Source organism: Ambystoma mexicanum, chromosome 10 (genome assembly GCF_040938575.1).
Source record: "Ambystoma mexicanum isolate Mex_15411 chromosome 10, UKY_AmexF1_1, whole genome shotgun sequence".
Taxonomy (NCBI): Eukaryota; Metazoa; Chordata; class Amphibia; order Caudata; family Ambystomatidae; genus Ambystoma; species Ambystoma mexicanum.
The window spans coordinates 10245540-10270139 of NC_090932.1; the positions used below are offsets into that span (position 1 = coordinate 10245540).

General features: G+C 49.0%; 1 protein-coding gene across 1 annotated transcript in view; it reads left to right on the forward strand.

Annotated features, from left to right (window-relative positions):
- Positions 1 to 24600, forward strand: part of LOC138491098 (probable cation-transporting ATPase 13A4) — a 1104196-nt gene that overhangs the window by 367698 nt on the left and 711898 nt on the right. Inside the window, exon 4 of the mRNA XM_069617413.1 lies at positions 3577 to 3647. Within this exon, the coding sequence (XP_069473514.1) occupies positions 3577 to 3647 (71 nt within the window). The remainder of the gene's footprint in view (positions 1 to 3576; positions 3648 to 24600) is intronic.

Consider the following 24600-nt stretch of genomic DNA (forward strand, 5'->3'; position numbering starts at 1 on the left):
CCCCTTGTAGATAAAGGGGGAGGTAGGTTTTCTCTTTATTTTCATCTCAAATAAGTCTATAGCAATCACTATGCCACCTGTGATGACCGCCTCCTTCTACCCCTTACAGTAGGTAGGGGGTGACCACGTCCCTGCTAGCTGCCCATGCTGAGCTGGCATGTGGATGGGTGCTGGGAGGAAGTCTGCCTCCTTCTGCCCCCTTACAGTAGGTAGGGGTGACCACGTCCCTGCTAGCTGTCCATGCTGAGGTGGCATGCAGATGGGTGCTGTGAGGTAGTCTGGAGAGTATGCAAATCATTATGTGTGCAGCTAGACTGAATTTGTGTTGTGGGGATAGCTGCATTGTTATGGCAGAGGTGGTGTGGGATGTGTCTTAAAGTAGTGTATGATAGATGTGGGCGGTATTGCCTTCGCCTATCTTCCATAAGCATGGAGTGTGGTACCTACCCATGTGTCCTGGTTGATTTCTTGGTTTTGAAGGTGCAGCTGAATTTAGAAGGGGGGGAATTCAAAGCACGGCTAAATTCTACGCAGTGGCTGCATTCAAAATACAGCTGAATAAACTTTTTGTCTATACTGAAAGAATGCGGCTAAGTATGGTCTGCAGTCATAATTTCCAATGCATTCTTTCGAATGCATTAATGTCGAAAATAAAAATGTCGAAATAGTTTTTCTCGAATTTATATGTTTTTTATTTTATAGGTTTTTTTTGGATCTAGTTAGTTAAAAAAGGGTTAATAAACAAAAAACAGAGGGTTAGGGGGAACCCCCATTAAAAAAAGAAAAATTCAACATTTATTTTCGACATTTTGCATCCGACATTAAAGCATTCGAAATTATTGCATTCGACTTATTGACTATAAACCGTTAAGTATGACACTGTGGATATTCTCAAGAATGACGCTAAATATGAGACAGTGGCTATACTCGAAAATGTGGTGAAGTATGAGACAGGCTATACTCAAATATGCAGCTAAATATGACACAGTGGCTATGCTCAAATTACTGATGGATATAACAGTGGCTATACTTAAAAATGCAGATAAATATTAATAGCACCGTAGGAGTCCACAAAATGGCAAACTTCAGAGCGCACTGGGAGTCAACAGAATGGCAAACTTCAGAGCACAGTGGGATTCAACAGAATGGCAAACTTCAGACCACAGTGGGATTCAACAGAATGGCAAACTTCAGACCACAGTGGGATTCAACAGAATGGCAAACGTCAGAGCGCAGTGAGATTCAACACAATGGCAAACTTCAGAGCACAGTGGGATTCAACAGAATGGCAAACTTCAGAGCACAGTGCGATTCAACAGAATGACAAACTTCAGACCACAGTGGGATTCAACACAATGGCAAACGTCAGAGCGCAGTGAGATTCAACACAATGGCAAACTTCAGAGCACAGTGGGATTCAACAGAATGGCGAACTTCAGAGCACAGTGGGATTCAACAGAATGTCAAACTTCAGAGCACAGTGGGATTCAACAGAATGACAAACATCAGACCACAGTGGGATTCAACACAATGGCAAACGTCAGAGCACAGTGGGATTCAACACAATGGCGAACTTCAGAGCACAGTGGGATTCAACAGAATGTCAAACTTCAGAGCACAGTGGGATTCAACAGAATGGCAAACTTCAGAGCACAGTGTGAGTATAAAGTGGGACGATTGACGAATGATGTGTCAATCTGTACGGCTGAGTTGGTGGCGATTGCATTGGCGATTGATAGGGTGTGCGAGTTGGGGTATGAAAAGGTGGTGGTGTTCTCTGATTCATTGAGTGGGTTGCAGGCGATTGTGGCAGGGGATGGGGATAGGAAGGATGTGATTTTGGATATCAGGAGGAAGATTGATCGGTGTGTGCGTGGGGGAATGGATTTGGAGTTGGCGTGGGTCCCCAGTCACAGTGGCATTTTGGGTAATGAGTTGGTGGATCTGGCGGCGGGTGAGGGTATGAAGAGGGGAGCGGTTGATGTGAGGTTGCCTTTGAGTGTGGACGAGGTGAGGGCTGTGATGGTGAGACGGGTCATGGATGAGTGGCAGGAGAGGTCGGTGAGTGGGGTGAAGGGCAGGTGGATGTTTGGTGTTCGTGGGAAAGTGTCGGTGAAGGTGGATGCGGGGAGTCTGGAATGGAGGAGGGGGGAGGAGGTGATGCTGAACCGGTTGAGGATAGGGCATGTGGGGCTGAATGACTGACTGTTTCGAGTGGGGAAGCGTGAGTCGAGGGACTGTGCGGTGTGTGGGGTGCCTGAGACTGTGGGACATTTTTTGCTTAGGTGTGAGAGACATGTTGAAGAGAGAGAATCGATGAGGGTTCGGTTGACTGCGCTGGGTGTGGCTGAGCTGAATGGGAGGGCTTTGCTGGGAGGTGACGGGGTGAGAGGCAGGAGGAGGAGCAGTGTGATGTTGGATTTTGTGAGGCAGACAGGGCTGTGGGAGGAGTTGTGAGTTTGTGTGCTAAGTATTGATTGGTGGGTCTGGTGCACATCATCCTTTTGGATGGGGAAGCGCCTACGTGGGTCCGCCCACGCCTCCGATAATTGAGAAGAAGAAGAAGGAGTTAACACCACAGTGGGATTCAACACAATGGCAAACTTCAGAGCGCAGTGGGAGTCAACACAATGGTAGTAATAAATTAGTGGCCGGATTTCAGAAGCCCAGTGATGCTGTGCTCACAATTCTTACCACGTTACCTGATTGTTGAAGTAGAAGGCTTTGTATGGCGCCCACTGCGAACAGGCAAACCAGGGAGGGAGGTGCCCTTTACCGTGGCCCTTAGCCGGTTGCCCAGGCAAGGCTGTCCTATAGGAGCCTCTGAAGTAAGGCTGTTCGGGTCATGTGGCGACTACGACCTGCCAATCCGGAGCACTGTGGGCGAGAAGCAGCAGTGGGGATAGGAAGGTCAGGGGCTGTAGCTAAAGTGCAGGGAAAACACTGAGCTAAAATGGTGCCCAAGACCGGGTAGGCCAACACAGCCAAATCAAGAAGGTTACTTCCTGAAAGATGCTGCGCCAGCAGGAGTGGCAACGAAACGCAGTAGCCAAACAAAGACCGATTCTCATTCCTAGGAGGGGGCATACGCAGCAGGAGCCCGCGTGTAAGGGCCAACACCATTGGCTTTGCCAATGCTTCGTTTGAATTTAGGCTGTACTTTTCCAGTAGCTATATGGTTACCCTGCAACCAGTAGAGCGAGGCATTTTATGATTTGTGTTTTCGGTTAGTTTGTAGCGAAATCTAATGAAATTCATATTGAAAAAATCCAAACAGCATAGATTTTTAATATTGCAATGCCCTGAATAGTTTGTTTTCATTTGTGATTTGCACCAAAAGTAGTTGAAACAATATAATGTTTTTACTTTAATGTTCACGAAATATTGACATTTTATTTCTCCCATGCGTAACATTTTCACAGCAGAAACCATTCTGTTGCACTTTCAGTGAAATTCAAACTTTGTGTTGGCCATGTCTGTAAATATTGAATGTAAATGTTTACCAGGTGATTTTTTTTTGGGCAATTATAATGCACAAAAAGAGTAATCATAAAGGTGTTTGATGCTGGTCCACAGGTCCGGTCTATCCGAGTGCAGAAGATCCGCTACGTGTGGGACATCGCCCAGAAGCGGTTTGAGAAAGTTGGGTGAGTTCATCCAGAATTGGTTACCAATGATTCTTCTTTAGTTGCATGTTACACAGGTGGGAGCCCTGCTGCCTCCTACCTCTCTTGCTTGCTTTGTGTATCCCTGCTATGCCTTCCTTACCCCAGGCCAGGGATGGGCCCCCCTGGGACCACCATCACCCCAAGCACCAGCTGGATAGGAAGTGGTGCTAAGCAACCTGCAGCGAAAGCGGTTCCATGAAACCGGAGATGGGCTAAGTCCCGAGTTCTTACCCTAATCCACTGCAAGTAGCTGTCACCACAGTGGATTGCTAAGGGATCCCAATGGGAGCCACAAAGCACAGAGTAGTTTACTATTAATGCCTCTGATCTATCTACCGTTCTTTACCTGCGTGATTAAAAGTAGTCCCTTGGGTTGAGACTGACGGAAGAGGTCCCTACTCCCGATCTGGCTCCACCCACTGTAGAAGACCACCACAAGATGTCCCCCGTGGTCCGCTCCTTCTCCTAAGCATCCTTTGGCGAGCCACCACTGCCCTTTCTTACCATCACGCCAGTGTGCCTATACTTAGCTTCCTTTCAGAGAATAAACCCCATAGAGAACCTTATATGACCATATATAAACCTAAATGATTATCAACCTAAAGAATCCTAAATAAATACATTCATATATGCGTAACATAATTCGGCAGTTATAGTAAGTTAAGCAACCATAACTCGCACCACCACTGTGCACTGCTAAGACTAACACCCAGGAGACCAAAGATGATATCACAAATGTCATTGATGACATCACTGCTGCCATCACTTATGAAATTTATGTCGTATGGCATGTGGTAACCCGGGGTGACACGGAGCGTCCCAATGTAGGAAGAGCCTCTGTATAGAGCCCCTCTTCCCTTTCCATGTAAGCCTGCAGAAGGCAAAGAGAGAACCCTATGACCATATTACCACAAGCACATTTGTTTTCCTTTTTAAACCTATCCCAATTTTTCGAAAAAACCTACCACACAGCCGGTACCTGGTGGACATGGCCACTTTATCCTCATTGGTCGACCCTTGTGGTCATGCCCAGTAGCCAGATTGTCTGGGTCATGACCTTATGCCATAACCCGGAAAATCTGGCCACTGCCCATGGCCACAGGCTATACCTCAGTCACCAAAGGTATATCACTAGCTTTTGTACCTACATTATGACACTTGTCAAAAAATAAAACACTGACACATTTGCAAAACCATGCTTTAAGCTACTTGCCAATTCCCCTTACACATGTTTGCTGGAAATGCTTGCTATATTTTTTCAGAAGTGTCAAAATTTACATACATACAATAGTCATATAACTTAGCCCCCACCTGACAAAAGCCATTCAGACTTTGCACTAATGTTCGAGGTTGGGTCTATAATCTTTCTGAAAATATTTGCCCACAGTCGTCAAACAACAACAAAGTTATAAGCCATTCAAAAAATGTTGAGACCCCCTCTAATTTTCCCCCTTTTGACAACATCCCACCAAACTTTGCAAAAACATACATATCTAGATTTAACATCTTTTTGCAAACATTTGTGCAGACTCATCAAATGGCACCACAAGCCTTTACAATATTTGTTTACCCCCACCTCTAATTTTGTTTCCTCTTGACAAAACAGCACCACACTTTTCAAAACCATTTAGAATTTGTTCTAGAATGAACTTCTAGAATGAATTGAGTGGCACAAAGTTATAAGCAATCCAAAAACTAATTTTCACCAACCCTGTAGTGCACAAATAAGCATAGATGCCCCCGAACTTCGAATATGTTTGCGGGCATCAGAGAAGGAACACACCTGTTTTGGGGCTCTTTAAGGTCATTTCCCATCCCATCCTCATCACCCCTCACCTTCCCAGAGATTGGTTCATTATTTTGACAAGTGCAATGTTGTGTTTTTTAATATGTTTTACCGCGATGTTCGCGGACACCGACCGCTGTCCGTGAATTCATCATGGTGGGCATTTCCAAAAATCTGATGCACCTCACGTTTTTTGTTGACCAATCAGCGGGTGTGTCCGCGGACCTCACGTCACCTTCTCGACCAATTGGATGCCCATTCGTGGACTGAACGGTGAAGTGAGTCAGCGGACAGAACCCAGATATCACACATTTTTCTTGACCTACTTTTTGGTTATTTAAAAGAAAAGTACTGGACAGATTTACACGTTTATGGTACCAAGCCACTGCTCCTGTCGCAAATTTGGTGACAATCCATCCAGCGGTTTGGGCTGTAGACATGAGCACATTTTGTTTTACATTTTGTTTGAGGTGTTGCCAAAAAGTGTTAGGGAGCAGCCTTCTACCTCTTGGCAGAGGATGCGGGGGGGGGAGGAATTGATACCCATGGGAACCGGATGGTCCGACTCCTCTTCCTGAAGTAAGGTGGCACCTAAGACTGGGGCAAGAAAGAAACTCAAGAGCAGAGTATCTTAGGGAAATATTTGAGTCTTCTTAGTCTCCAGCTGAGGGTTCCCATCACCCCCAAAATGAATGAAAAAGCTTCTCCTTCCGGCCCTTTGCTGATGGTTCCTTTGGGTGAACCCTCTTATGTTCCCAACCCATGGAGGGGGAGTGCCCCCCCTCTGAGGCGGCGGCTGCCTTCCTCAGACACTGGGTCAGGAAACCTTTGGATAAAGCACATCCTGAATATGTTGGGTGAGTGCCCCCAGATAAAGTGGCTCACACACCTGAGCTACACCAATCTATGGCCAATGTCCTGCCACAAGAGGGCAGGACCCCAAGAATGGAGAGGACAAGGCCTTTACATCTTGCCAAGAGGAGCTGCTAGATGTGCTGGGGCTGCTTATTCAAATATTTCAACAAACGGCCAGTGCCTTCCACAATACCCCATTAGCCATTCCCTTATTGAGGTGACGGGTTTATCTTTCAGTTGGCTGCTCGGCAAGAGAAAGATTCTCCAACTCAGCGTAAGGGAGAAAAGCAGTCTTTAGGCATTTAGATCCTATGCTGGAGAATATGGCTATGTTTGAGTGTTTTCTAAGAGGGGTGTGGGTGCAGGGGTGAGGGGGAAGATTGGGGGGGGCCAAAGGCTGATGCAGAAGTGACACCAAGTTCAGGCTGAAGGCTATGGGAGAAGGGAAGGAGACGGGTGAGTAGAAGGAGAAAGAGAACGGAATGCAAATGCATGATGGAGAGTAGAAGAAATGGGAAAGCGAACACCCTGATGAAAGGGTGCAGCCCAGGAGAGGGAGGAGAGGTGGGTGGGCGGAAGGGGTGGATGCCTGACTGAGAAGAAGCAGGTCTAAGTTCTGAGGTGAGCACACTGAAAGGCGCAGGAAAACCCCACACCCTGGACTAGGGTATTAGTGTAACGCAATCTACTGAAAAATTGTCCAGAGGTTGTTTTATTTTTAAAGGTATCAAAAATTTGTTTATTAAGATACATTATTTTCAAAAATGAATTAATCATTAATTAATACACACACATTAAATTACATTAACATTGCAAAGGAGCACAAAACACCAGGTGATAAAAACCTGACACAACCATCATTTACAACTCAAAACAATCAACCTCATTCACTCACAGTAAAAACTTTTATTTGACTAAACTTTTTAGTACAATCCATATGTGGTAGCACATGAATTAGCCCCACATGGTCTTGGATAATTCATCTTGTCCACATCAAATGTGTGTCAGCACAACCATTGACAAAAAATGTGCTCTATTCCACGGAGTGGGTACATTTAACAAAAAATGATGATAAGTCCCATCCCCGGATCTTCTTCTCTACCGGTTTCGACGTTTTTGAAAAAATATGAATGGAATAACGTCTTCATCAGGAGGACCACTTGATACAGTATTACCACTAAAAAACACAAAAAAAATACCACATTTATATATACAAAAAACTGCTATCTATACTTGCTGTCTTGAGCTACCAACATGCAATTGTTTATACCATAAATGGAAAGAAAACTATTGGTGGCACCGTGTTGTGACGAATCCCAAGGTGTCCCTATTGTTACAGAGTGTCTAAAAAGGAGGGTTTGTGGGACCCTAGACCAAAACAGAAGACTGTATCTCAAGTGGGATCATGCCGCCACCATATGAGAAACCAGACACCACCAAGGGCCCAACACTGAAATCGTGGGACCAAACTGACCTGACTCCCAATGTCATGTGCTCAAACTCGTCAGGCCCATTAAATCTGACTCCAGGGGATATCACAAAGTTTCAAGGAGAGCTGAAATGACATATTAAACAGCAGGATTTGAAAAAACATGAATTCTATGCTACCTAAGAGCATCAAGGTGTCAGTGCTTCGCCACTCACCTCAAGAAACAAGTCGCGCTACTATTGCTGACGTTGGTGTTGCCTCAGTACACGTGACTTTAGATGCATTTTAAATCTAAACAAGAGAAAGTTGCAAGGCAAAAAGGAGAAAGGTCAAGAAGGCTCATTTACAAGTCCTAGAGTCATGCTGTTGTCAAACGTGTGTGTTTTACAGCTGCAGCCTACTGAAGGCGGCCGTACGTGCTGCCAAGAATAAATTATCGTAAATGGCAAATACAAACAATGCAACGAAAAGCAAGTGCTGTTAACCAGACTACAAGGACCTAATGTGTAACCCTGTTTATGTCAGCCAAACGGAAAACACTTACTGCAGTTTGCCATGCCCGCCTTATTGTCTGCAATGATCAGCCGAACACGGAGCCGAAGGCTCTTCAAGAGTTTTCCTAGGCGTTGCATGAAAGTTCATCTGGCATTTAAAATATTGAAAGCGTGACGTGGAAGAGGCTTCCCCAGCAGTCATGTGACTGCCGGGGAAGCCCGTCACGTGATTCAGAGGCATCCAAAACTTAAAGGGGCCGTAAGGTGTGATTTACGTTGGTCCTGGGCTAGGCGTCTAAAGTCAACATGTATTGAACTCCCAAGGTTCCAGCGTGTTAAGTCCTTTATCTAATGTTTTTAGAATGAGCCCACTAGTGGCAATTTTCTCAATTGTTGAGAAAATTACCACTAGTGGGCTCATTCAGACTAAGAACAAATTGTCATACAAAGAACAACTGTAGATTGCTAAGTTCTGAGGTGGACTGGAATGTAAACAAAGGACAGTTAACAAACCCAAAAGAAGCAAAGTTCCTTTGTCATCCTTTGATGTAACAAGTTCCAAGGTCACTGGATAGACAATGGCTGGAAGGACCCCTGTGCATGGAAGCAGAAGTCAGGTAAAGGGCGAGCCTGGTGCAGTCAGAAGCTCTGCAGTGAAAGGATAGTCAATGGCTGGAAGGACCCCTGTGCGTGGAAGCAAACGTCAGGTAAATGGTGGGCTTGGTGAAGTCCAGGCTTGTGAAGGGGTTCTGGCCCTAGCCCCTTTCTGGCCCAAACGGGGAGCTGCCCTTTGCTGCTTTTGGCCCTTGGCTGCTGATGCTTGGGGTCGTTCCCCATGGGGGCCTGAATACGGGAGGTTGTCCACATGTGTGCACACCTTCACAACACTACACAAAGCCTAGTTCAATATCAGAAAGGTTTTTTCTCTGAGTGTTTTTGGTAGGGCTGAATGATGCAGAGCCAGATTGCCTAGCCGATCATTCCAGGGCCCTTCTCGCCCCTTCCAGTGGGCCCTCTTGAAGGGTTCATACTGGCTCCGTTTCTATGTGAGGCCGACACTCAGGTTAATTAACGCAGAGGGGGGAAAATTCATGGAGAGGACCTTTTAGCAGAGGATACGGTAATTCCACACCCTCCTCCTTTAAGCAGACACTGGTTGTATTTTTTTCCCTGGAAGTTGTTGGTGTCCGACTTGCTCGCTACTGGAATCGAGAAAAATAGACTTCAGGTCCATGTGTCCTTCAGACCATCATCCCGTATAGTGTCACCTTCGCTCTCCCTTGCAGCTAGTTCTGCTCATGGCTCTGGCGTTTGGATACAAGGAAGGCTTCATGAGGCGGGAATATACCTGCTTGTGCTCGGGCGGTTGTCCCGGCAATAAGCTTTGCCTCCTCTTTTGTCAGCACAGTCGTACGGATCCTGAACACGGATGAAGGAGTCCACCGGCGCTCAAGCTAAAGTCCCCGATTGCTCTCATAATGTACCTCCATTAGAAGCAGGATGTCCACCTCCATCTTTTGCAATTCTCCTTCAGGGCGATTTGATGGTTGAGGTTGAATGCAATATTTGGTGGTCCCAATCTACCGGCCTGATCCTGCAGTTCATGTGGAAGAGTTGCAGGGGGCAGTGCTCCTACCTTCCTTTCGTCCTTTCTTCAGCCCCATGGCGCTTCCCTAAGTTGACCAGTCACGGCCTATCTCAGATCAGGGGGTGAGGATAGTACGTTATCTGGATGATGTGCTTCCAGTGGCCCATTGCATTGATTTCACTCTCCCTTCTCAAGAGTCTAGGGGTTGTAAGGAACATGGCTAAGTCCATACTGGACCCTACTTAATGCGCTCAGTTTCTGGGCTTTGATCTAGACTCTCGGTGGTCTAGCGCCTTCTTCTTGGCAAGCATAGGAATGAGGAGAGTCCATGACCTGATTTGCTCTCCCTCTGGCATCTAGCAAGGCTTGTAGGATACGCTGGGTGTGTATTAAACATTTTTCTCTCCTCGCTGCATCCCCGGGTACTTCAGTGTCCATAGGTCGGGCATCCTGGAACCCTTGTGCGATGCTCAGTTTATACGGCTGTCCTCCGATGCCAGGGAAGGACTCCTGAGATGGCCCCAATATACTGACCCCTAGAATGGGAGCAGTTTGTGGTCAGCCTCCTGACATAGTGATAGGATCGGATGCTGGCACTCTGCCATGGCGAGCTTGCGGGGATGACATCTTTACTGGGGAAAATGGCCGCATGAGGAGACGGGTTCACACAACAGTCTAGAGTTTTTGCAGGTTATTTGCCTTGAAGAGCCTGACAAGGGACCAGACCAATTGCTGTATCCTCCTGAGGAGTCGCAACATTTTGGTGGTCGGGTACATCAACAAGTTGTGGGGGGCAGGGACAAAATCAAAGGGTCTGGCGGGCCGTAAGAATGTTTTTGACATATTTGTCTAAACTGTAATTGGTCATTTATAACGCGCTTAATACCCAGAGGTTTCTAAGTGCGGACTTGGGGATCAAACCTGTGTTGCTTGGTCTAATTGATTCCCCAAATCCGATATCCGTGTTCATCACATTCCGCCTGGCTGGGCACTCTTCCCACAGCTGCAGTAAATTGAAACTTTAGAGCATTTTCTATTTCAGTGCCATGCCCATGTAAATACAGATATAAGGAGTAAGAACTTAAATCCTGGTTTGGTAAACAGAGGTATAACAAATATGGCGGCTGCTGAACAGCTATCTGAACTGGCAGGAATCTTCGCTGTGTCCACCTATGTTGGTGGGGCATGGAGGATGAGAGAGGTGGGGCATGGAGGATGAGAGAGGTGGGGAATGGAGGGTGAGAGAGGTGGGGCATGGAGGATGAGAGAGGTGGGGCATGGAGGGTGAGCGAGGTGGGGCATGGAGGGTGAGCGAGGTGGGGCATGGAGGATGAGAGAGGTGGGGCATGGAGGATGAGAGAGGTGGGGCATGGAGGGTGAGAGAGGTGGGGCATGGAGGATGAGAGAGGTGGGGCATGGAGGGTGAGCGAGGTGGGGCAAGGAGGATGAGCGAGGTGGGGCATGGAGGATGAGAGAGGTGGGGCATGGAGGGTGAGAGAGGTGGGGCATGGAGGGTGAGAGAGGTGGGGCATGGAGGATGAGAGAGGTGGGGCATGGAGGGTGAGCGAGGTGGGGCATGGAGGAGGAGAGAGGGGGGGCATGGAGGAGGAGAGAGGTGGGGCATGGAGGATGAGAGAGGTGGGGCATGGAGGGTGAGCGAGGTGGGGCATGGCAGGTGAGAGAGGTGGGGCATGGCGGATGAGAGAGGTGGGGCATGGAGGAGGAGAGAGGTGGGGCATGGAGGATGAGAGAGGTGGGCATGGAGGAGGAGAGAGGTGGGACATGGAGGAGGAGAGTGATGGGGCATGGAGGATGAGAGAGGGGGGCATGGAGGATGAGAGAGGTGGGGCATGGAGGGTGAGAGAGGTGGGGCATGGAGGGTGAGAGAGGTGGGGCAGGGAGAGTGAGAGAGGTGGGGCATGGAGGATGAGAGTGACGGGGCATGGGGGATGAGGGAGGTGGGGCATGGAGGGTGAAAAAGGTGGGGCATGGGGGATGAGAGAGGTGCGGCATGGAGAGTGAGAGGTGAGGCATGGAGGGTGAGAGGTGAGGCATGGGGGTGAGAGAGGTGGGGCATGGGGGTGAGAGAGGTGGGGCATGGGGGATGAGAGAGAGCCACAAACAATGTGAGAAGTTCTCTCAGGAGCACCTGTATGATGATTTTCAAAATGTTTAAATTATTTGTTTTTGAAACAGAATTTTATCCATCAATTAATGTGAATATGTGCTATTGCTTTTATTATTGCCAGTGTATAAAGTGTCATTTATAATTTTATGGTGAACAACCGAAATAATGTTATTATGATGACGAGTGATTGGATGCTAGACATGCACATTTTTGCTCGCTTTCACCTAAAAACTGCTGCCCATTTCTCAGACGAGGCCTCATCATGGATCAGGTAATTCCTTGTAAACAGAACCATGCGTGTTTTCTCACCAACCTTATCAGCTGATCCCTCGCGTGTCACTCGTGGGGTCCCACAAGGGTCATGTGTGTCCCCCACATTATACAATGTGTTTACTAAACCTCTATGTGATATTCTTGATTATCTGGGTGTCACCTATACAAACTATGCGGATGCCACCCAGATACTCATTCCCATTACGGGGGACTACACAACTGACTCAAAGGCCCTCAACGAGGTCTACTTAGTCATCCAAGCGTGGATGGCACATCATGGACTATGTTTAAACGATGATAAAACTGATTTACTCATCTTAGGCTCCCATCTACGACTCAACAAACATGACCCTGCTTTCAAAGCCTTCATCATCGACAGTAACACCATTAAGGTATCAAATAACACCAAAACCCTCGGTTTCCATTTAGAGTCCACCCTCTCCCTGACAAAACAAATCAACTCAGTGGTCTCAGCGTCCGCCTACAGTTGTAAATTGGTGACAGCCTGTAGACCCTTCATCTCCACTCCTAACTGCATCATCCTTGCAAGAATGCTTGTAATGGCCAACATCGACTACTGCAATGCCCTTTATCTAGGAAGTAGCCAAAAGAACGTTAACAAGCTTCAAGTAACCCAAAATAATCCAATCAGAGCAGCCCTCAATATCCCCAGAAAAATGCACAACTCTGACACTAGACGGAACCTCCATTGGCTCCCAGTGGCACTCAGAATTTCGCTCAAAGTCCTCGCACTTACACATAAGTGCCGAAGCTATCAAGCCCCTGAATACCTAGCCAACTGCTTCACAGCACACACAGCCACACGACCACTTAGATCTGCTCAAGCACATTCACTTGCTATACCCAGATTTAAATCACAGAACGCAGGGGGGTCCAGTTTCCCTGTCCTTGCCTCCAAACTTTGGAACACACTCCCCAATTCACTGAGATCCGAACCCCATTACACTACATTTAAGAATACTGCCAAATTCTGGCACACTGAGCAGGATCTAGCCACTACTAGAGCATACATGATATATACCTTCATGCTACAGCTCTGCCTGCACTAACAAGACCCTCATATGCGGTCAGCTCTAGTTCATTGTTACAACACTGTGAATGTTCATGTGTATATCATGCCTGTTCATTGCTTCCTACGTCCCTCATGTTTCTATGTCTCTTATGTGCCGCTATTACCTGTAACATGTACCTGCACCTCAAGCATTGTTAACTTGGAGGTTGTATCTGTAACTTGTGCAAGATATGCGCCCAGATGTCCCCGGGCTGTGTGCAAAAGATGTCTACACTGCCTAGACATTCCCAGGTTTTTTGGCAGATGCTTCCAATGTCATCAGGGACTCCAGGGCATAACACACCGTCCCTTCATAATCTTTTCCCTAGTCAGAGGGTTTGGGGGGTGCGTGGAGGGACACATCAATCCCACATGTATCCCTCAGGCAGAAACATTCCCTTTCCTGGTTTCTCTTTCAAGGGATAGGACTGCTTCTGGGACTATTAATGGATTCAAGTCCGTTGTTTGACCAGGTCACAATCTGGTGAAGGATTGACGGTGGGAAGGAATTTCCTGGCTAAGGAAGCAATGCGGTCCTACAAGTTCCACTTGGAAGTATTTTACCTTTTGGGATGTGAATATAGTTTTTCAACTGTTTCAGTCTTGGCCTGAAAAAGAACCATCACACATCCAAGAAGATCCAACCAATCAATTGCCTTGAATTCCCCCAATATCCTTTGAAGAACAAGGCGGAGGAGGGTACCTCAATAGTGATTGAAATAATTTAGATCACAAGAGATTGCTGTCCCTAAAATGAAACCATGTAATTCTCCGATTCAGCCAATAAAGACGCCTCGTGGGGGGTACGTCGTGTGAACTGGTGTGTACAAACCTGAGAGCAGTAAATGAGTTGGTCAATCCTCACTCACCCAGTGACTTTAGCATCACACACAACACTGGCAGTCAGATTTATGCTCCACTTTCTTCTGTCTCCCGAGACACCCAGATGGCCTGTATTTACTCCCCTTTACTCCTTCTGGGCTACAGTATATGTGGATACACCTCCCAAACGGATTTACACAGTGTCCCACCCATTTGTTAAAATATTGGAACATGATCTAGATGATGGTCAATTCCCAGAGGTCAACACTGGTCTGGCACGTGGGTGATCTACTGTTGCGCCGCCTTTGTGACAAGGCGCTCAATGAGTCCCATGACGCAATGAATGTTTTCCAGTTTCTATGACCCAAATTAGGTTTTTCAAGTGAATGCAATAAAGGGCTATTTGAGGGTTCTGTATAGAGCTTTCCTCAACCTTTGAGGGGAATCGGTTTGGTTTCCACTTCTGGAGCCTGGGTCTCCCTACTCCCACTGGTCGCACTGCAGTGTCTATTGTTCTGGAGCTAGTGCACTCCTACTATCTTGTCTATCCCTGGCCTTATCTCGGACTCCCTCGAGCACTGGCAGTCTGTCTGTCGTGGCAACGTTCTCCTCTCAATAGCCATCGCTTAACTTTCCTCAATTGTCTGTCCTCTCTTTTCCATCCTCCTGTCTGTCCGCTTCCCTCTCTCATTGTCTCTCCACACTCAATCTCTGGATATCACCACTCTCTCCACCCTCCAACCAATCACTCCTCTATCCCTATACGCCTCTCCCTGGTCTCACTGCTCTCTCGTCCTCATCCCGTCTCCGCCGCCGACAGATGTATCCTATTCTCTTCCTTCTCACTACATTCTCTTTCCTGGTTTTGTCCCCCTCCCCCCTGCCTACACATGTCAATGCGCTTCTGTTACTATCAGCTTCCCTCCAACACTACCCTGACTTTATTCTCCTCGCCCCCCCCCCCCGCCTCGCACTTCCCTCTCCTCCGGCTGCTGCCTCCTCCTCCCTGCTCTGCTGGTCCACTTGCACCTTCTCTCAGACCTCACCCATGCACCTCTCCCTCTCAACTGACTGCTGGCTTTTTATAGCTCTACCTTTACTTCCAGAAGCTTCCCTTTGCTCCCGTTGGCTGCTCGAGTAAGCTGATTCCCTGGGCCAATCAGTATTGGAGCTATCCCCTTGAGGGCTGATACTTTCCTTTGAAGTATTTTAAAAAGACCTCTAGGCCTGCCTCCTTTTCAGCCTCTATGTTTGCAGTTTCCCTCCAGGATCCATACAGCATTTGCTTACAAAGGCTTTGGGGAGGGTTTCCTGGTCTCCCCTAATGCTTGGCAGTTCCCTGCTGGATCCAGCTCCTCTGCTCCCCAATAGCCAGTCTGGGGTTTGTAGGGTAGGTGTGTAATCCCTAGTCAGCTTCTGAAGGGGAAAGTCTATTCCAATCCCATTTTGGTAACCAGTCAATTCCTCCTGTTGCAGACCGGTGTCTTGTCGGTTTGACCTATTGTCCAGATGTTGGTGTTTATGCTGCGCCTCTTCCTGGGATCCACAATCCATACCAGATTTTTGGTAGCTGAAGTTTTCCAGGAAGCATCTGAAAAAATAGAAACAGGTCCTGGCTGGGACCGGAGGTGCTAGCCATTGGGACAGAAACAGAGGAACCAATTTACATGCGTGGTTCCACAAAAACCTTGGAGGTGGGAGCTTGGGGCAGGGGTCCTCCCTCACCTCCCCCTCACCTCCCCCCACCATGAGCTTCGTTGTCCCCATTGACCGGGTCAGACACATGACTGTGTCGCATCTTCAAACTATTCATGTAAGCAAGACATGCTGATTCTGTTGATAGAAAAATATAATTGAAGAGTTTTTTATTTATATATTATGTTTCTCAAGATAACGCTCCCATGGAGCTCTGGTCTCCATTGCTCAAACACAACTACCAAAGGTGAGGGAAAGAAGCTACAGAACCCTGTCTAACATCTGCAGACATAGAGCTTAGCATCTGGACCAAGAAAAGAGCTGGTCCTACACTTCCTCCTCCGACCACAATCAGTGAATAAGATGGCATTCAGTCAGAAGAATCTACTTCAAAGTGCCATCATAATGTACCTCAGTGGGATGTAAGGGTAGCGGTGTGCGTGCAGGCCCGTGTGGCGCAATGTGTCCCTTCAAATGTAGTCTACATGAGCAAAGCTCTTCATTTGGTATTAGGGTATGTAGCTCAGTTAATCAGTTGAGCCTCCAGGTACACCAGTCTTGCTGCACTTGTTTGGTGGAGGGAGACTGTTATATACTGGGATGAATCCGATGGACTCATCACTGTTTTCCTGGCAGTGGCCTCCTCCTATGTGGCCAGGGGACGGCAGTCGCTACCTGGTCCTAACCCTGGGGCGGCTGTATGAGCGAGGATCACATGCGGGAGACAACCTCCGGGGAGATACCCAGAGTCCATCCCCTTTCCCCTTACAGAATTCATCTCCCATTTTTAACGATCTAATGGCCCATTGTGATAACTTCCCTCTTTCACTTATAGAGAATAGTGGAAAGCTTTGGTCACGTTCCAAAGGTCAACTCTCAACAAATGCCCCCCCTCCTGTGAAATTATGAAAGACACTTTTCCCAGCTCCTCATACTCTTCTCCCAAACATAGTTTGATTTTAAAACCCATGGCAAACATTTATACAACATTCTCAACAAGGGACTACTATTCCCACAATCCCCACAACACTGGAACGAAGAAGAGGATCGGAGTAATGATGATCACTTCCTACTGTCGTAAATCTAGTCCTCCCTGAAATCCTATTGGCCAGAGCTAATATAAAAAGGCAGAAGGACTCAGGAAGTGTGGAGGATCTGGCTGCAGGAATCCTGTGCTGGAAAAGGAAGGGCTGAATTCTGCTGTCAAGAGAAGGGGGAAAACCTTGCCTCTCAACTGCCTGGTGGGAGCTGGAAAGCACTGGACGTGGCAAGGAGACCAATCTGTCCCCTCCAGGAGGAAGGGGAACCCATGGTCACCAGCAAAAACCCCCAGCCCAGAAGAGACTGCAGTTCCCCTCACTAAGTGGGAAACACCAGGAGATTTGTTTTCTTGGGAAAGTGTGGTAAAGCCCATTGAAATCTATGGGCAGAAACCTGAAGGACTTTGCTGCCACGTGAATGCTGAGCCTCCACAGCAGAAGCAGTGCATGAGAGGATGGTGAGCTCCAGGCAGGGGCTTAAGAACGCGATGCACGCAGAGAAGGCTACTGGGGCAGAACTAAAGACACCGCAGACGAGCAGGGAAAGCCATGGAGAGACAGGGAGCTGTGCAGACGCTTCTGGGTGTTGGGCCGCTCGTGGAAGCAGCGTTCATCAGTCTAGGCAGAGAGAGGAAGCCAGTGCACGACAGCGGAGTCACACAGAACGCTGGAGAGACCTCCGCTGACTCCATAGTGGAAAGCGAATGAAGCAGCTACTCCACAAAGGCGCTGGCAGAGTCGGAGACGATGGAAGAAACCAGCGAGTCTGCCCAAAGCAGCCGGGTAACCAGGGGAATTCCAACAAGCGTGCCAGTAAGTGTTTGATAAATACGACATTGCTTATAATGAAAAGAAGAATGCTTGAATGCAGACAAGACACAGTACAAAGACGAACCCCGATCCAGTACAGATGCTTGATATGCTAATGCGAGGGAGAAGTTTGAGCAAGTTTTACCATAAGCAAAGATGGCAAGTACCTAATGGTATAGGCCATTGTGGTATAACAAAGGAACTGTGAATAAATTAAGAGAAGTCCTGACAGGCGAGTACACCAGGCAATCTGCAGAATTAAAAGAAATCCTACAGAAAGACTGTTGTAAAACTTGTGGTTTAAACAAGTACTTTGAGTCCGGTGAAGACACCAAGGAACTATTAATTAAAGTGGAACTTTTGCCCTCCTATTTTAGAAACTAGGGGAAGGGGCCCATCCCACGCCCATGGATCCAAGGGTCTCTATCCTGGAGAACATTCATTAGTTGGAGTCATTATTACTTTTTGGTTTTGAACACTTTTACTAACACCAAGAAAAATAAATGTCCTTGCACCCCTTTTTTGTTGTGTGTCTAGTGTGAGAGTCAGGATTGGTGTTTGGGCACAAGGACGGCTTTTCAGTTATTGACTTCCTAACCACAGACTGATCTTTAGTTTTGATTTTTAAGTAGGGAAATTCCTCTTCGAATAGGGCCAGTTAGGAAGTTTTTCAACCCAGTCTTATTTACTAAAAGTTTTTATTTGAGGATATGAATACCTTTTCTCCAACTCTCATTTCCGACCCCTCACAATACTGGACCTAAGCACTGAAGAAATGGGTACTGGGACAGTGAAGCAAGGATGATGTGAGGGCTGTTTAAAGTGAGTGTTAGGGGTCTCTCTTGCATGGCCTTCGCACTTCCCAACACAGCCCTACTGTCCCTCCTTTATGTCCACGTCTTGCCCCTGGAGACCTGATGCGGCTTCAGTGTCGCGAGGAGGACCATTGTGGCAGAAAACTGGGATTTTCCATTAAACAAAGGAAGGGGCATCCAACTGCAAATCCCACCAGGATATGCCACTATCCCCCAGGATATGCCGCTATCCCCTAGGATATGCCCCTGTCCCCCAGGATATGCCGCTGTCCCCCATGCTATGATGAAACTGTCCTCCAGGATATGCCACTATCCTCAGAGGATGTGCCACGGTCCCCCAGGTAATGCCGCTATCCCTAGCATATGCCACTGTACCCCAGCCTATTCCTCTGTCCCCCAGGCTATGCCCCTGTCCCCCAGGCTATGCCCCTGTCCCCCAGGATATGCTGCTGTCCCCCATGCTATGATGAAACTGTCCTCCAGGATATGCCACTATCCTCAGAGGATGTGCCACGGTCCCCCATGTAATGCCGCTATCCCTAGCATATGCCACTGTACCCCAGCCTATTCCTCTGTCCCCAAAATATGCCCCTGTCCCCCAGGCTATGCCCCTGTCCCCCAGGATATGCCACTGTCCCCCATGCTATGATGAAACTGTCCTCCAGGATATGCCACTATCCTCAGAGGATGTGCCACGGTCCCCCAGGTAATGCCGCTATCCCTAGCATATGCCACTGTACCCCAGCCTATTCCTCTGTCCCCAAAATATGCCCCTGTCCCCCAGGCTATGCCCCTATCCCCCAGGATATGCCGCTGTCCCCCATGATATGATGAAACTGTCCTCCAGGATATGCCACTATCCTCAGAGGATGTGCCACGGTCCCCCAGGTAATGCCGCTATCCCTAGCATATGCCACTGTACCCCAGCCTATTACTCTGTCCCCAAAATATGCCCCTGTCCCCCAGGCTATGCCCCTGTCCCCCAGGATATGCCGCTGTCCCCCATGCTATGATGAAACTGTCCTCCAGGATATGCCACTATCCTCAGAGGATGTGCCACGGTCCCCCAGGTAATGCCGCTATCCCTAGCATATGCCACTGTACCCCAGCCTATTCCTCTGTCCCTAAAATATGCCCCTGTCCCCCAGGCTATGCCGCTGTCCCCCAGGATATGCCGCTGTCCCCCAGGATGTACCCCTGTCCCCCAGGATATGCCGCTGTCCCCCATGCTATGATGGCACTGTCCTCCAGGATATGCCACTATCTCCACAATATGCTGCTGTTCCTCGGGCTACACCACTGTCCCCCAGGATATCACAATATCACAGGCAATGCTGTTGTCCCCAAGGATGTGCCATGGTCCCCCAGGTAATGCCGCTATCCCTAGCATATGCCGCTGTCCCCCAGGATATGCCGCTGTCCCCCAGGCTATGCCCCTGTCCCCCAGGCTATGCCCCTGTCCCCCAGGCTATGCCCCTGTCCCCCAGGATATGCCGCTGTCCCCCATGCTATGATGGCACTGTCCTCCAGGATATGCCACTATCTCCACAATATGCTGCTGTTCCTCGGGCTATACCACTGTCCCCCAGGATATCACAATATCTCAGGCAATGCTGTTGTCCCCAAGGATGTGCCATGGTCCCCCAGGTAATGCCGCTATCCCTAGCATATGCCGCTGTCCCCCAGGATATGCCGCTGTCCCCCAGGCTATGCCCCTGTCCCCCAGGCTATGTCCCTGTCCCCCAGGATATGCCGCTGCCCCCCATGCTATGATGGCACTGTCCTCCAGGATATGCCACTATCTCCACAATATGCTGCTGTTCCTCGGGCTACACCACTGTCCCCCAGGATATCACAATATCACAGGCAATGCTGTTGTCCCCAAGGATGTGCCATGGTCCCCCAGGTAATGCCGCTATCCCTAGCATATGCCGCTGTCCCCCAGGATATGCCGCTGTCCCCCAGGCTATGCCCCTGTCCCCCAGGCTATGCCCCTGTCCCCCAGGATATGCCGCTGTCCCCCATGCTATGATGGCACTGTCCTCCAGGATATGCCACTATCTCCACAATATGCTGCTGTTCCTCGGGCTATACCACTGTCCCCCAGGATATCACAATATCTCAGGCAATGCTGTTGTCCCCAAGGATGTGCCATGGTCCCCCAGGTAATGCCGCTATCCCTAGCATATGCCGCTGTCCCCCAGGATATGCCGCTGTCCCCCAGGCTATGCCCCTGTCCCACAGGCTATGTCCCTGTCCCCCAGGATATGCCGCTGCCCCCCATGCTATGATGGCACTGTCCTCCAGGATATGCCACTATCTCCACAATATGCTGCTGTTCCTCGGGCTATACCACTGTCCCCCAGGATATCACAATATCTCAGGCAATGCTGTTGTCCCCGAGGATGTGCCATGGTCCCCCAGGCAATGCCGCTATCCCTAACATATGCCCCTGTACCCCAGGCTATACCTCTGTCCCCAAAATAGGCCCCTGTCCCCTAGGCTATGCCCCTGTCTCCAGGCTAAGATACTACCCCCCAGGATATGCTGCTGTACCTCCGGCTATACCACTGTCCCCCATGCTATGATGACACTGTCCTCAAGGATATGCCACTATCTCCACGATGTGCTGCAGTTCCTCAGGCTATGCCACTGTCCCCCACTGTCCCCCAGGCTATGACGGTGCCCCCAGGCTATATTGCTGTCTCCCGAATATGCTGCTGTACCTCAGGATATGCCGCTGTCCCCCAGGGTATGCCGCTGTCCCTCAGGATATGCCACTGCCCCCAGGATATGCCACTGGCCCCATGTTTTGCTGCTGTCCCCAGGATATACCGCTGTTACCAGGATATGCCACTGCCCTCGGGCTGTGGACTGCTGTTCACAGCATGAAGATGCTGAAGACGTGATTGCCCCACCATAGTTATCTGACTCTATAAACGAGCACATCTCTTGATAAACTTCAGTATCTAGACTCACATGTAGGTAGTGCGGTAAACCACTGGGTTTTACAACTGCTTAATTTTGATTGTGTTGGCGTGGTGGTCTCGCTTGTCATAGCGGGCCTGCAACGTATCAAGAAAGACGCGGGACACGGAGCGCTTCAAACTCAAGTCCTCTTTATTCCAACTCCTTCCCGAACCCCCGATCCCGCCCCCCGTTACATCACTTCCCCTTCCTCGTTCCCTCCCGCCCCTGCGTTACTATGGGAACGTCAAAATGACATCTCCCCCCTTTTTAAACGGTTACCAGTCTTCTCGCAACGGGCGAGAGTCCGGTGGGCTTCTAGTCCATTTCCTCTATCCATCAACGAGGTCTGTTCTGAACCCTCTGTGGACGGGCCTGACTCGGCCCGGCCGAAGGTCTGCTCCCCGCACTGGGGCTTTCTCTTTCCGGCTCGGTGTCCTCTGAGTCCCACTGGTCCGCCTGGTAGGAGTCGTCCAACTCATAGTCTAGGTGCATCTGCACCCTGCCGCTTAGCCTCCTGGCTCCACTGGGAGGAAGTTCTTTGAAGTGAGATGAGTTTCTCGTGATGGATCCCTCGGACCCCTGGGCTGAGATCATAGACCCCTCTTTCTGGGTGACAAGCAAAGGTTCTTCGCGAAAGGGGGCCGTGAGCTTGTGTGTCGCCGGTTGTCGCACCGCTACTACATCTCCGACTCCAATCGTGGAGGGCTGAGCTTGCCTGCGAGCATCAGTATATTCTTTCATGCAAGCTTTCGCTGCTTTGTCTCTTTCTCGCGCCTCTTGATCCAGGGCGGGTGATGGTGTCATGCCTTCTGCCTGTGGGATGCGTGTCTGGGTATTGTGTCCAAACATCAATTCGGCAGGTGTCCTTCCTGTGGTGCTGTGAGGGGTTCCTCTATAGTATCTCATCAATTGATTTAGCACCTGCTCATATGGCTGGCCTGTGAGACGGGCGATTTGAAGGGCTCTCTTCAAGTTGGCCATAAATCGCTCTATCATTCCATTTGCCTGAGGCCATAGTGGCGTGACCTTTTTGTGGTGGAAACCCATGTAGTTTGCAAATTGGGTAAACTGATGTCCACAGAATGGGGCCCCGTTGTCCGTCTTGAGTACTCGTGGTACCCCGTAGGCTGAGAACATGTGGTCCAGAACTGGGATGACATGATGCGCTGCAGTGGATGATATGATCCTTACGTCGGGATACCGTGAGTATTCACCCATTACTGCCAGGACGTACTTCCCTCCTTCAATAGGCCCGAAAAAGTCCGCCGCCACTGCTTCCCATACTCTCTGGGGAAGTTCCGACATGACTAGTGGTTCGGGGTGTCGGTTTGGCATAATGAGGCAACAAGTGGGGCATGTTCTCAGGGCGGCCTCTACTAGCGCATCCATGTGGGGAAACCACACCTTCTGTCGGAGCATGCGTTTGGTGTAAACCATGCCTCAGTGTGTCTCGTGTGCCAGTTCCACGACTCTGGCCCTCATTGCTTCTGGAATGAATAATTTGCAATCCTTTAGGATCATGTGATCCTCTGATACTGCGAGTACATCTTTTACTTGCAGTAGTCGTTCCACGTCCTCCTGCACCTTACCGCCGGCAACTCTCCCCTTTTCCTTTGCTCTTCGCCACTGTCCTGACTCCAGACCTTCACAAATGATGCAGCAAGCTGGATCATTTTCCGTTTCCCTGGCTAGTGTTTCCATGTTGATTCCCTCCGGGGCAGCCTGGTGAACAAGATATTGTAAGTATATGTCAGCCACGGATGGTTCTGGGGCAATTTCTCCTCTTGGTCTCCTGGATAGAAAATCAGCCGGGTTTTCACCTTTCCCAGGTCTGTGGACGATCTTGAATGCATAGTCTTGAAGCCTCAGTCCCCATCGGGCGATTCGCGGGGGCATCTTGGCCTGTGGGTTGCCATATAGGAACAGGAGTGCCTGATGGTCGGTGACAACTTGGAAGGGTTTGCCATAAAGGAATAGATGGAAATGTTCACACGCCCATACGACAGCAAGTCTCTCCTTTTCCGCCTGAGAATACGCTGTTTCCGTGGAGGATAGGCTGCGGCTGGCGTAGGCTACTACGTGTTTCCTCGACTGGTCTTTCGGGTCCTTTTGTGCCAATATAGCACCCAGTCCAACAGGGCTGGCGTCAACCGTGAGTTCCGTCTGTCTGCTTGGGTCGTAGTAGGACATGATTTCTGCTTTGGCTACTCTTTCCCTTATTAGTTCGAACGCCTTTTGGCACTCTTGTGTCCACTCAAACTTGGTGTCCTGATGTGTCAGTTGTCTGAGCGGCTCGCTGACCGACGCGAAATCTCGAATGTATCGGTTACAATAACTGGCAAGACCCAAGAATGACCGAAGCTCTGACACATTGGCGGGGGCTGCCGTGTCGTTAAGTGCTGCCACTTTGTCTGGGTCTGGGGTCATGCCTGCTTCAGAGAAGATGTGTCCAAAGAATTTCAGTGTGTTCTTCCGAAATTCGCATTTTTCTCTGTTAAGCGTGAGATTGGCATCATGTAGCGCTTTGCACACCAACATCAGGGTCTCATCGTGCTTGTTAGCATCTGTTCCGAACACCAGGATGTCATCTGAATAATTTAGACAGTTCAGAATGTGCTTTATAACGTTGTGGACCTCAGCCTGGAATGTTTCTGCGGCCGACGACACCCCAAAGCTTAGTCTCTTGTATCCGAAGAGACCAACATGTGTAACAAACGTTGTGATGTTTCTGCTGTCTGGGTGTAAGACTAGTTGATGGTATCCCTTTTGGAGGTCCGGTTTGGAGAATACTTTCGCTCCATTTAGTAAATGTATCATGTCTGTGATTCTTGGTGCTGGGTGTCTTTCCCTTTTGATGGCCTGATTAGGGCGTCACATGTCTACACATAGTCTTATGGCATCCGAGCCTTTCTTGGGAACCGGGACAATCGGTGAGACCCATGTTGTGGGACCAGTGGCCCTCTCGATGATGTCTTGTTCGAGTAGCTTTTTGAGCTCATCCTCCACTATTTTTTTAATGTTAACTGGAATCCCTCGATATGGCTGTGCTACGGGGCGGATGGAATCGTCCACATGGAGCCGTATTTGTCTGTTGCGAAGCTTCTCTATCCCTTTGAAGATTTTGGGGTATAGGTTGTTCACCATTTCAACAGGGT